The following is an 11,523-nucleotide window of genomic DNA, read 5'->3' as shown; positions in this document are numbered from 1 at the left end:
CCGGAGCAAGTGGACATTTTCCCGGCTCAATGTCTTGGGGGAAAACCCCGTCCCTTCCTCCTCCATCCTGCCTCTTTCCTGCCTGCTGCGTGTGCCCGCCTGGGCCTGCGAGCGGGGCCGCAACCGGTCTCGCCCGCACGGGAAGTCCGCGGTGCCTTGTTGGCCAGGTGCTTGCTCGGCCGGCCACCGGCGGACAGGATGCGACGCTGGGAGAGAAAAAAACGCGCCGTGGCTGGCCTTGGGAAACCCCCACCTCGCGCCGCTGCGGCGCTACTGGGTACTCGGGGCCCCTGGCCGGGTCGGGCTTCCAGAACCCGCGAGGCCCCACCCGGGCCCGAGTCAGCCGCCTCCCATTCGCCCGCACGCTGCCGGGCCACTATTGCGCCGGCGCAGACTTTTTCGCAGTGGGAGTTGCTTATTCATGGATTGGGCCGACCGGTCGGGACGGTGCTGTTCCAGTCCATCCAATCGCTGGCGCCCAGCCTGTGTCCTGGCCTGGCCTGGGCACCACATTGTTACTGACCGGACTTTGTGGCCAGTACGCAGGAGGGCCGGCTGCAACTGCAACGCCCCACCTGCCGGCCTGCCAGCGCAGCCCCTCCCTCCATCCTGGAGTCCTGCCTTGGACAGGACAGGACCTCCAACCGACTCGATCGATCTTGCTGGCTCCCCGTCACTTACAAGTCACCACATGTCATTGCTGGCCCAGTCGGCTTTTCTCTCATCCTTTGTCCTCGGCGCTGCGCGGTGCTACTGGGAGGCGACAACGAGCGGGGTCAGAAGGCCAAGAGAGGAGGTTGGTGGCCAGCGCACACTCTCCCAGCAGCCCGAGTCGGCCGTCCGAACACATGCCCGCATCTGCATCAGGTCATTGAGCATGCCCGCTCTTACCGCAACCGCGACAGTGTTGGCGCCAGCAACAAGGTCTTTGTTGGTCCTGCTCAGGCGCCAGCCTGTTCCTTTGACCCTCGAACCCTCCTGAACTTTGCCCTGTCGACAATCAAGATACCAGTCAAACTCAATCGCGGGCGGTCGGGCGGGCGTGCGCAACGGCGACAGCACGAACAAACAGACTTGGCAATAATTACCAGCCAGCGAACTCGTCCACCCACACCACCCAAACATCTGACGATGCCACGCGCCTTTGGAAGAACAGGCACACCAATGGCAGCCAGCCGCGGCACACCCACTCGAGAAGAAAGAATCTGTGAGCCTGGGGCGCCGCAGTGACGACTTGCTTCCGGCCTAAACCTGCTTGCGGCATGGCCTGCCGCGGGCTGCCGACCATACCGCACCCACCCACCACCCGCGCGGCAGGACCTGGCCATCCAAGGTTCAGGTCTTGCGGCCTCTCAACGTCGGCCACATGGATCTCCTGTCAGGTACCAGGCACAACCTGCCCGCCGCACGTCGCTGCCCGGCTTAGCCTGGCTCTCCGCCCCACCCACTTACAACCCAGAGGGCTGCGTCCACGCCATCACCACCTGAATCCGTCCAGCTTCGTTCGCGTGGGCCCACCTACGGCCGCGCAACTCTCCCACCCTCCATCAGCCGGGTCATGACCCGGTTTGCCCACAGCTTCTCGACGTTCTCTTCCCCTGTTGTCCTGAGGGCCCGTCGGCTCTCTTCGTCCATCCCCTCCCTCGCCTTCCCAAGCCCGGTTACCTGGCCTGCTGAATTGTCCCGGCTCTTCTCTTGCTTACACGCCGCCCCACCCAACGCTTGGCGCCAGGCATGCGTGTGGTGCCGAGTGGAAGGCCATATTGGGGCGACCAGGTCGGTCAACCGTCTAAAACTCCCTTGACTCGTTTAGATCGAGGGTGAATGAAGACTCTGTCAGAGCCTCGTTCCGACTTACAGCAAGTTGGAGTGGGTCGTCCAGCAAGGCTACTAAACGGGTGAATGACGAGTCCAGCAACGCCGTTGTGGAGCACTGGACAGGGATCTCCGACGACTCAACCTCCATCCAGGTCAGAGTTTGGTCCAGAACATTGTGCAGAGACTGAAGCTCCGGTACGTGGCCGTCGGGTGCCATTCCGTCTTCTAGCCCGCATGTTCTCTTGCCTGCAAGGCCGCTGCAGACATGGCGTGGCATACCCACCAACTCAGCCTGGCAAAGCTGCAGGCACACTCGTTGGAGTCCTGCTTGTTCTTCGGCCGTTCCACTTCTTTTCTCTTTGGCGTCTTCTGGACCATGTCAAAGATTTCGCCGTGGGTGGGTGTCTAGGTCAAAGAGATGGAATATCTGGGGGGTGTTTAGGCAAGTGACGGTGGCACCGTCTATCTATAAGAATCCTCCGCATCCTGCCAGAGGACTTCATCCCATTTCTTCCTAGTCCTCAGGCCCAACACAACGTTCCCTTCCAAATTCGTCAACTCTCTTGCTTTGCAGCTTACTTCCACAGCTGTCATACCTTCCTTCGAGACTCTATTTGTGATTCGCTCCTTGATCACAACAGTCTTTCCCTGCCCACAAGCACACCATACTTTCACTGCGTGAAAGACAGACTTGACAAAACTTGTCATCTACCGCGCTACGGGTTCCAAAAACAACCGGACAACCACACAAACACTTCATTCAAAATGCAGTTCTCCCAGCTTGCTGCCTTTGTTGCTGCTGCTGCCACCATGGTCAGCGCCAACTCCATCAAGTTCCTCAACCAGGACGGCACCCAGCGCACTGTTTACTTCACTCCCTCGGCTGGCCAGGCTTCCATCGACAGCGTTACCATCTCTGGCAACAGCGAGGCCACTGTCAACTTCCCCACTGGCTGGATTGGTAACGCCCACGCTGTCGAGGAGGGCCGTCAGAACCCCGGCTTCGGCATGCTCGCCGAGGTGGCTTTCGACGGCTGGATGGGCAAGACCTACTTCGATGTCTCTGCCATCGTCGACGCCAACGACCACAGCAATGTCAAGATGATGTATCCTGCCGGCGACTCCAGCCTCACCTCTGGTTGCGAGTCCTTCCCTTGCAACAACGCCTACTACCTGCCCGATGACGTCCAGACGAAGGTCACCGACGAGAAGGACCTCATCACCACTCTCGGCAACTCCCCTATTGCCGCCCGTGAGGCCCACGTCGAGGTTGTTGCCCGCAACTTTGTTCTCGGCAAGCTCTAAGCGGCTTCTCGGCGCCCTTTTCAAAGTACATTTCCCTGCGCTGTGCGCGTAACAATGAAGACTTATGATCACGCCTAGACGACCCTCAAAAAGCACTTTGGTTTTGTTCTTCCTTTCAACCATCATCATGCAAATATACCCCCTGCCTTCAGCATTCTCCTCAAGCCACTTGAGGCAAGTCAATCCACATTCTTTCATACATTCTCTGAGACGGACCAGCTCCGCACTCCACGACTTCCTCAACAAGGACCCAATGGCTCGAGGCAGGGACCTTGCCCTCTGTCAATGGCCACGGCGAACCTTTTTGTTCTTTCTTGCCTGGCCATTTTTCACCTCTTGGCTGTCATGCATCTCGTCTACATCTGCGACCTTGATGATTGGCGAGTAGACGGGTATGTACATGACAGCCTCTTGTCGCCGAGTTTGTCGAGGAACATTTCTCTGCTCATTCGCGCGACATTTTCATGTCACTCGTTACAAGAATCTTCTGGAACCATTTCACTTCACATCCCGTCTTGGGCACTTTCTTGTACATAGTCGAAAGACATTTATACACAGATACCATTTTTCCGCTCACATATCTTTGGGACATACACGATAGAGAGATAGGATGGGTCATACACATACACGGAGGAGAAATAGAAAGCAGACTGACGATATATCTCGTCTGCGCCATTTTGGAACAATAAATGAGCAGCAGAGACTGGCAACTTTCAAATGAATGTTTGTGTGTGCGTTGAATGCGCGATTAAAGGGAGCGCTCCTGGAAGTGTTTGCAGGTGGCTGCGTTAATGTTAATCTAGCCGCCTACTACTGACATGGGCGAAATTCGACAATGGTGTGGCCCGCCCATTCAGAAAGCCCGGATTACTGGTGCTACTCCCGAGTCCTGCCCCCCCCCCCTCTCTACTTATGATAGTGACAAAGCTCTCTCTCTCTCTCCAGTAGCTGAAAGCTGTGCAGAGCAATCAATGCCTGTGGCGATGATGGTTTGTTTCTCGTTTTAATAGTAGTATTTTGTGTAGACTGGACTTTCTAGGACAAGAAGGGTAGCACAGGACGAACAAAAGACAGCTCAATTTTGACGGGTTTAAGAACTGGCTACAGTCTCGATCGGCGGTGGGTGATGATAGATAAGACAGATCAGACCACACACACACACACACACACACACACACACACACACACACACACACACACACACACGCAAAACGGGCACACACACGCTTACCTCACGCTGGTGGGAGTCCCGATGTCTGGCTGATGGTCCGATAGCTTTGACGGCACGCACATACACATACGCAAAGCACAATTTCCGTGATCGTGCACGCGCTTGTTGCTTATTTTTCTAGGGCCGACTTATTGCGTAGATGGAGACAATCAAATCATCCGATGATGTTGTTGAATGCACAATTCTATTGTTCGTTATTAGATGAAAGCAAGGGCTATACTAAGATATAGCTGTGTGTACGCGCGCTCCTGTGTGTGTATATATATATATGTGTGTGTGTGTAGCACACTGCCTGCCTGATCGAGGAAAAAATGGGAAATGTCAAAAGTCATCATTAATTAATGAAGTGGTATGCCACGATCCCGAAATCACGGTCCGCCGCCGTATGTTCGTGACAAATTCTTGCAAACCCCACCCGTGCGATAAAGCCACACTGACAGTTATATAATCAATGCCGAAATTCAATCACTGCGGCATGTCAGATGTATGAGTGGTCAGCAGCAGCCATCAAGTAAGTGCACGTCCGTGATTCGGCATAAATCAGCACCCGTTGTACCCCTTCTCCTGCCACATCCGCACGCTCTTGACCGTCATGCCACGGTCGTTGCCCTCACCCCACGTCGGCAGCCACTGGTCCGAAGCTTGCCAGAACTGGCGCATGGCGTTGTCGTCGGCGTCGATCCAGGGCTTCCCGCCAACGTTGTTGGTGAACCACCCGTTGCGGCTGCCCACGGCGACGTTGAGGACCAGGTAGAAATCCTCATCGAAAGGCGTGTTGTACCGTCCCGTCTTGCTCCATGGGTCTGTGAGAAGAGTGTTGTTCTCGGTCATCTGGCTGAAGTAGCCGCGCTGCCACATTGTACCCGCCGACTGGTCAAAGGACCAATACAGGACCTGGCGCAAGCGCGTGTCGCGGTATGTGAAGAGGTATTTCTCTGACCACTCCAATCCATAGGTGTGGTAACTCTCAGAGAAATCGGTGCGGCGGATGCGGTTCATGCCAGTGGTGCGCAGGTAGGCGTCGGTCTTGGCGGTTGGGCCTGTGGTGGCAAAGACGAGTTGTCAGCTTGTTGTTCGCATGTTGCGGTGAAGGAGAGAAGTGTTCAAGGAATACGGGACCTACCCCAGTGCAACGTGCTGTCCACATAATCTCGGCCATGAGGGTAGTCGTGGTCGTTGCCCTTGGCTTCCATGATATCGATCTCCCCACTGGCCGGCCACTGTCCGTAGACAGACTTCTCAGGCATCATCCAGATGGCGGGCCACAGCCAGTCGCCCTTGGGGAGCTTGGCTACGACCTCAACGCGGCCGTACTTGATGCTCTTCTTGCCCTTGGTGTTCAAGCGAGCAGAGCGCACGGGGTTTATGATGGCGCCAGTGGTGGTGTTCGACCTGACGGAGCATGAACTGAGGCTGGAACCGGTACATGTACCATCGCCACCAGCCTGTGTCAAGTTGAGTGCATAGCCGTCCAGTATTTGTGCTGGCGTGATGGGCGATGTCTCCGTCGTCAAAGTCGGCACAATGTGCAAACCATCACCGTCTACAAAGGAGTTTGTCGACTCGTCTGTGGTCCAGTCAAACGACCCTGTACCGAAACCGTCAACCTATCCATGAGTAAGCACTGGGAATTTATCAAGTATGCGAAGGCAACTGACCTGAACTTCGTGGTTCCAGACTGCAGGATCAAGTGAACTGAAGTCTTCTTCCAATACAAGACAATACTATGCCCTATTGTTAGCTCTGTATCTACACAGCCCAGACGGTCGACGCTGCAGGTCACAACCCGATCCTGCAAGCAGTTGCCTGCTGACTTACATCATGCTTTGGAACTCCACGCTGTGTACCCCAATACCCAAAAAACCCACAAACGCCGAGGGCGACAACCATGGCGCCATATATAATGTAGTTGTTGCGCTTCCACGCCTTTAGACGCTTGTCCTGTAGCCACGGCTGCTCGTACGCGTCGCGCAGACGGTAGCTGACAAACTTGTGCTTCTTGGCGCGGGCATGAGCACCATACGAGGACGCTCTTGAGGACAATGAGGGTCGTTGTGGTGATTGCTGAGGTTGGGACGACGTGCCTCGGTCTGACGAGGTGTTCGGCAGGACCCCGTTGCTGTCAGAGAAGGGGTTCCTGTTTCTGGTGCATTCAGAGATGCTGCTACTGCTGCTGCTGCTCCCAGTCCCTGCCATGATAGAGGAATGTGTGACTGGAAGTCACTCTCGAGAATAGAACCTGTTCTTGATCCTTTAGGAAATCCCACGGTACTCGGGCTCGAGAGACACCGATAAAGATAACAAATAGAGACAAGTGAAGCCCGACTAGATGGTAGACCGGGAGTTCAGATGCACAATGATGACGTTTAGTCTTCCCAAAAGAAGGAACAGAGACGAGTCGGCGTGAAGTTCGGAAAGTGGACGAAACATGGAACACTTTTAGGGGGGATGCCAGCGGGAGGCTGAATCAAGTCAAGCCCAGTCCACAGACAAAATGGCATGTCATGGTCCAGCTGAGAAGGGTGGGAGAGCACCGTGGCCGCGGTGGTGGCGACGAAGGAGCTCTCGCCCAGACAGCCAGACCATGTGGGAACGTGTTCGGCACATGGCACTCTCCTCCAAGTGTCATCTCAGGACAGAATGGCCTGAGTCAGGCTCTTCGAAAGCCGATTGTTGTTTTCTTTCCATCTGTCTAATTCTTTCAGCCGCCATGACCTGTGCCCACTGGCCCCCCAACCCAAGAGGCCCATGGACATTGTGATAACGAGCGGCATGGGAGGAGGGTGCTCGGTCGACGCCCCCCTTGCCGTCTTGCCAGAGCACAGATCGAGCTGATCTGATGGCCCGTCAGCATCAGAGGGTCACCGCACAGAGTCTGTGTCTAAGGAGGAAGTCGCCGATCCGTCTCAATGGATCGCACAATTCGCGGGCCCGGGGTGTGCAATCTACGGGAGGCGAGGGGCCCACAGGGAATATGCAGCCATGGGCCGCGGAACCGTTGTTCTTGTGCGGGAGCCTGACAGCGAGGTCTACATGCAGATGCGTGCGAGCAGGAACCAGTGAGACCAGATGCGCCGCAGGGCTTGCTGGTTTCCCGATCCGGCTGAAGCGACCGAGAATCAAGGGCATCAAGAACATGCCGGATTGGACGGAATCTGCTGGGAGGGACGGGAGAGCCGCAGCATGGCCGATAGCTGACGATCAGGGTGGACGCTGATCGGAACAGGGGTGCTATGAGCTCGTCTGGTCGCGGGGGTCGTAGATGGGTGTGGTGGTGGTGGTGGTGGGTGGTACAACAACGAGGATTGCCGGGTGCCGGAGGCACGGCTAGGCAGGAACGTAAGGGCGCCGAGGACGAAACGGCCAGCTGCCAGACGGGCCAAAGGGGGTCTGAGGAGCCGATCACCAGCACGGGCTGTCAAGGAAGAGGTCAATGCAGAGGTTCCTCCAGGTTCGAGCAACTTGGCGGGCCGGATGGTCTGAGTCCGAGGCGAGACATTGGACACTCGCAGTCGATGGCTGGGAGAGGCGCAAGTGGGGGCTTGCCTGATGGGCAGCGCAGAGCCTCAGCTGGGAGGACCGAGACGGCACAGCGAGCACGCCATGTCTCGACTTGATAGCATCGCCTGCGGGCAAGCTGCAGCCAAGGATTCGGTGCTGGACCTTCCTCGGCGTGGCTCGAAAGACTGGCTCGAGACGGAGGCTGGGCGGTGATGATGGCCGCAGCTGTCACACCAGAGCCCATCATGGCGGGAGCGATGAAATCTCTGCTGCCTGGCCGATGCTGTGCAGGCGGGCAGGGCCAGAACAACGAAGAGGAGGCTGCCACGACAGGCCGACGGGCAACCAAATGTCAAGCAGCTGGTTTGGGCAGGTGGGCAGCATCAGGGTGCCTCGTGTATGTGCGTTGGTGACTGCAGCAACAACAACCTCGCAGCCGGTGTCGTCGGCGGCGCGGTGGAGCCTCATGCGGCTTCCTGGCTGGTGGCTGCAGGTATTGACAGGCATGGAGACCCATGGCCGTTCCGATATCCCCGCCAGGGTGGAGCGAGATAAGCAAGATCTGCAGGGCAATCAGACAGCGCAAAGAAGAAGAAGAAAAAAAGTTGGGCAGAGAGACAGAAAAGGAAACAGGGACAAAGCTCAGACGACGAGAGCGGCCCGGTGGTGCGACGGCTGGATGAGGCTGTTGACGAGCTGAAAAAAACACGGCCTGCCGCCGTGCCTCAGGGTATCAGAAAACGAGAGAATCAGTCAATCAATCAATCAATTAACCAATGCATGCATGGTCGCATGGCGCGCTAGGACCGACCTGGCGAGCGGAAAAGAAACAACCTTAAGCCCTTAGGTCCCGCGCCGGCCCTTGCCTAGGCCACAAAGACACTGGTGCCCTTTCTGCGGCCCTCCCATTGTTCCATATTCTGGAATGCCGCGGTCGTCTCTTCAAGCTTCAGGCAAGGGGGCCGGAAGAAGAAGCTGGCCGTGGTTCTGAAACACATCCTCAGAGGGGGATTAGCATCTCGGCTATGATCTGAGCCCAGGGCAGGGCAGGACAGGGCTGGCGACCCACGGACGCCGCCGCCGCCGCTGTCACCTGTCAACCTCGTCAATGTCACCATCCACCCATGGACGGCGATGCTCGAGGCACACCTGAGACTCGTCCTCCCGCCTGGCCCAACTCAAGGGCCGTCCGAAATCCCACGCGCTGGCCTCTCTTCCAAGGGCCCGACCTCGCTCTCGTTGTACATACTGTACGAGACCCAGGCCAACGCAGGGACTGCTACCCGGCCCGCCCAGGGATTTCGGCCCTGGCAAGGTTCTGCAGCACGCATCGTCGACCACGAATCCACAAACACCCAGCCAATCGTGACAAATGCCTGTTCCGCAACGCTGGCTGGCCAGCTGCTGTGCTGCAGGCAGTCGTGCATGCAGGTAATGCAGGCGGCATGGCCTGTAAATAGCACTTTGGCCGGAAGTCGGGGCCTGCAGCAGCAGCATCAGCATCAGCATCAACAGTCCACATCGCCCACAGCAGCGCGCACCTTGTGTTCTCGCCCCGACCAAGTCTGGCCGTGGCGGCAGACATTGACAGGAAGCACTGCAGCCGCCGCCGCCAGGGGCGGCCCATCCACTCAAGACCAAAAGCTCCCTGCCGGGCAGCGACGCACGGCTCAAGGCACGGAACGAAGCGAGCTGGCTACCTGGGCGTGCCGGGGCACTATCAGCCATAGTCGTCGGCGCTAGCTGGAAGTACCTTGTCTTTGATTGATATCTGGCGAGCACCCACAGGGCGGGACGAAGATCACTGCCCGGAGCAGCAGCGAACGGGCGGTTCGCACAACCAGTGCTGTGGCGTACGGCGGGCGGGAGTGCCTGGCGTGGTGGGCGTCTGCCGGGCTGCTGGTGTGGCGCTAGGGACAGGCCGGGGCCAGGGGCGGCCGGGCTTTTTCAACCTCTGATGGGCCCGGTGGCAGGGGATCCCCTGTCAGCCGCACCTTCCCCCGGCAGGCCACCCGCGTCCCAATATCTTGGCTTTCCTACTGGCTCCCGCCTCTCCCGTCCAGCAACCTCTTCCTCCGCCCGCCGCCCCGCCGCTAAGACGTTGCCTTATCTAATATTTTCAAGGTTCAAACGGTGAGCTTGGGATTGTGCAACCACCACGCATCGAAACCTCCGCTGGCTCTCCAACATGCCTGGTGTATGCAGCCCAAACCAAATCTCGCCCGCAAATCTCAGACTCTGTAGCGGCCTCTGCAAGCTCCGCGTGTCCGTGGTGGAAACCCTGTTTTTGGTGCGGAGTGCTCAGCGCACCGAGTTCGTACTGACATCACCAACGACATCCTGCTCCATGCCAAAGCCCTGCCCGCCGCCGGGGTGTTCGTGATGCACGTAGAGGGTCCAGCATCCCTCTCTCCTGGCTCTTATCCTGCTCAGCGCCACATTCATCCCTCTGTGAAACCCACCCCGTTGCTTCTGCCACCCGGGCCCCCGGCAAAGGCAAGGTCTCGGCTTGCCCAATGCTGCCCAGGCGTGCCCGCTACCCTTCACCGACCACTCGTCTCTGGCGCTCGCTCTCTATCGTCATCGTCTTTGCGCGACTGGGTCTTCGAGCTGACGCTGCATATCCCAATCTTGCATGGTGCAGCTTAGCTGCCACCTCTACTTGTCATCACAACACTGCCCCCCCCCCTTCTCTCTGCTTCCAGACCATCGGATCTGGCTCGGATGCTATGCTAGGCACGATGACTTGGTCTTACCTCCCCGGTAGATAGATGACTTCTGGCCGGATGCTTGTCTGGCACCCAGCAGGTTTGCAACGCATGTGACGCATGTAACGCATGTGCCGCAGGCATGGCCTCACACCATCAGCATCGTTGGAGTCCATGATCAGTACGAAAATGCAGTCATGCTTTGCTCTCCACGACTCCAACACCTTTGCCAGCAGGCCCGCCCTGCGTTGTCTGATGGTTCCCTTGGCCTAGCCTGGGCCTGCCTGCCCCGAGGAGGAACGGAGCCGCCACGGTGCCACTTGATCCAAAGTTGTGGTCAGAGAAAGACATATTCTTGCTTCTGATGCAGGCCGACTCCCTTTTCCGTGAGCGCCTTGCCCTTTCCAGTGCCCCGTAGCACTGGCGGATCCCCAATCGAGACGAGTGCCAGGGCCTCGCTGTCGCATGCTTCGAGCTGAACGACCAAAGCGGCTCATATCGCTAGTGGACGTCCAGGTTGTCCCTTGGTCTGCAGATCTACAGACAGCTCGTCGTCCCAACAGGATTTCTCATTGCATTGTTAAACAACGGCTAGCCGCGACCCACTTGAAAAGCAACCAGTGCTGGACACGAATCACACTAGTGCAGCTTGATACTTCGCAGTCCAACCCCCCTGGCCCTTGTCTCGGCTTGCATGGTCTCTCTGTTGCTAGCCTGGCTGGGCCGTGGTACATCCTTGCCTGGCCAGGTTGCTGCATCAATACATCTCGCCAAAGTTCGTGGCAACGACGATATTGTCGCCTCAATAGCCAGTTTCGGCCGCGTGTGGACGGCCTAGAGCATGCACGATAACCCTACGTGCCTACATCGTCACTTTCGCCAACGCGACCTGTCGTGATGAGACCCCTGCCGCGGCCGCCACTCGTCCGGGCGGTTCTACATCGAGTCAGGGCGCTGCTC

At 57.6% G+C, this 11,523-nt stretch overlaps 5 protein-coding genes across 5 annotated transcripts; 3 read left to right on the top strand and 2 right to left on the bottom strand.

Annotated features, from left to right (window-relative positions):
• Positions 1-476: 476 nt before the first annotated feature.
• B0I36DRAFT_321371 (uncharacterized protein) lies at positions 477-1,010 on the top strand. Its single transcript, XM_046153692.1, has one exon. The coding sequence runs from the start codon at positions 692-694 to the stop codon at positions 980-982; it is 291 nt and encodes a 96-aa protein (XP_046014242.1). The 5' UTR covers positions 477-691; the 3' UTR covers positions 983-1,010.
• Positions 1,011-1,034: 24 nt separating this feature from the next.
• B0I36DRAFT_408039 (uncharacterized protein) lies at positions 1,035-2,035 on the bottom strand (the record flags this gene model as incomplete). Its single annotated transcript, XM_046161859.1, has 3 exons — positions 1,035-1,375; positions 1,453-1,518; positions 1,859-2,035. 3 exons carry the CDS (start codon positions 2,033-2,035, stop codon positions 1,085-1,087), a joined length of 534 nt encoding a protein of 177 aa, XP_046014241.1. The 3' UTR covers positions 1,035-1,084.
• Positions 2,036-2,583: 548 nt separating this feature from the next.
• Positions 2,584-3,123, top strand: B0I36DRAFT_348470 (uncharacterized protein; the record flags this gene model as incomplete). The annotated part of the gene is made up of 1 exon (XM_046156696.1): positions 2,584-3,123. One exon carries the CDS (start codon positions 2,584-2,586, stop codon positions 3,121-3,123), a length of 540 nt encoding a protein of 179 aa, XP_046014240.1.
• Positions 3,124-4,894: 1,771 nt separating this feature from the next.
• On the bottom strand, positions 4,895-6,550 carry B0I36DRAFT_362078 (glycosyl hydrolase; the record flags this gene model as incomplete). The annotated part of the gene is made up of 4 exons (XM_046158591.1): positions 4,895-5,394; positions 5,478-5,961; positions 6,013-6,078; positions 6,173-6,550. 4 exons carry the CDS (start codon positions 6,548-6,550, stop codon positions 4,895-4,897), a joined length of 1,428 nt encoding a protein of 475 aa, XP_046014239.1.
• Positions 6,551-7,351: 801 nt separating this feature from the next.
• Positions 7,352-8,053, top strand: B0I36DRAFT_108621 (uncharacterized protein). Its single transcript, XM_046147848.1, has one exon. The coding sequence runs from the start codon at positions 7,588-7,590 to the stop codon at positions 7,969-7,971; it is 384 nt and encodes a 127-aa protein (XP_046014238.1). The 5' UTR covers positions 7,352-7,587; the 3' UTR covers positions 7,972-8,053.
• The last annotated feature ends 3,470 nt before the right edge of the window (positions 8,054-11,523 follow it).

Source organism: Microdochium trichocladiopsis (assembly GCF_020744255.1).
Source record: "Microdochium trichocladiopsis strain MPI-CAGE-CH-0230 chromosome Unknown B0I36scaffold_4, whole genome shotgun sequence".
Taxonomy (NCBI): Eukaryota; Fungi; Ascomycota; class Sordariomycetes; order Xylariales; family Microdochiaceae; genus Microdochium; species Microdochium trichocladiopsis.
This window is presented reverse-complemented; position numbering and strand designations above follow the sequence as displayed.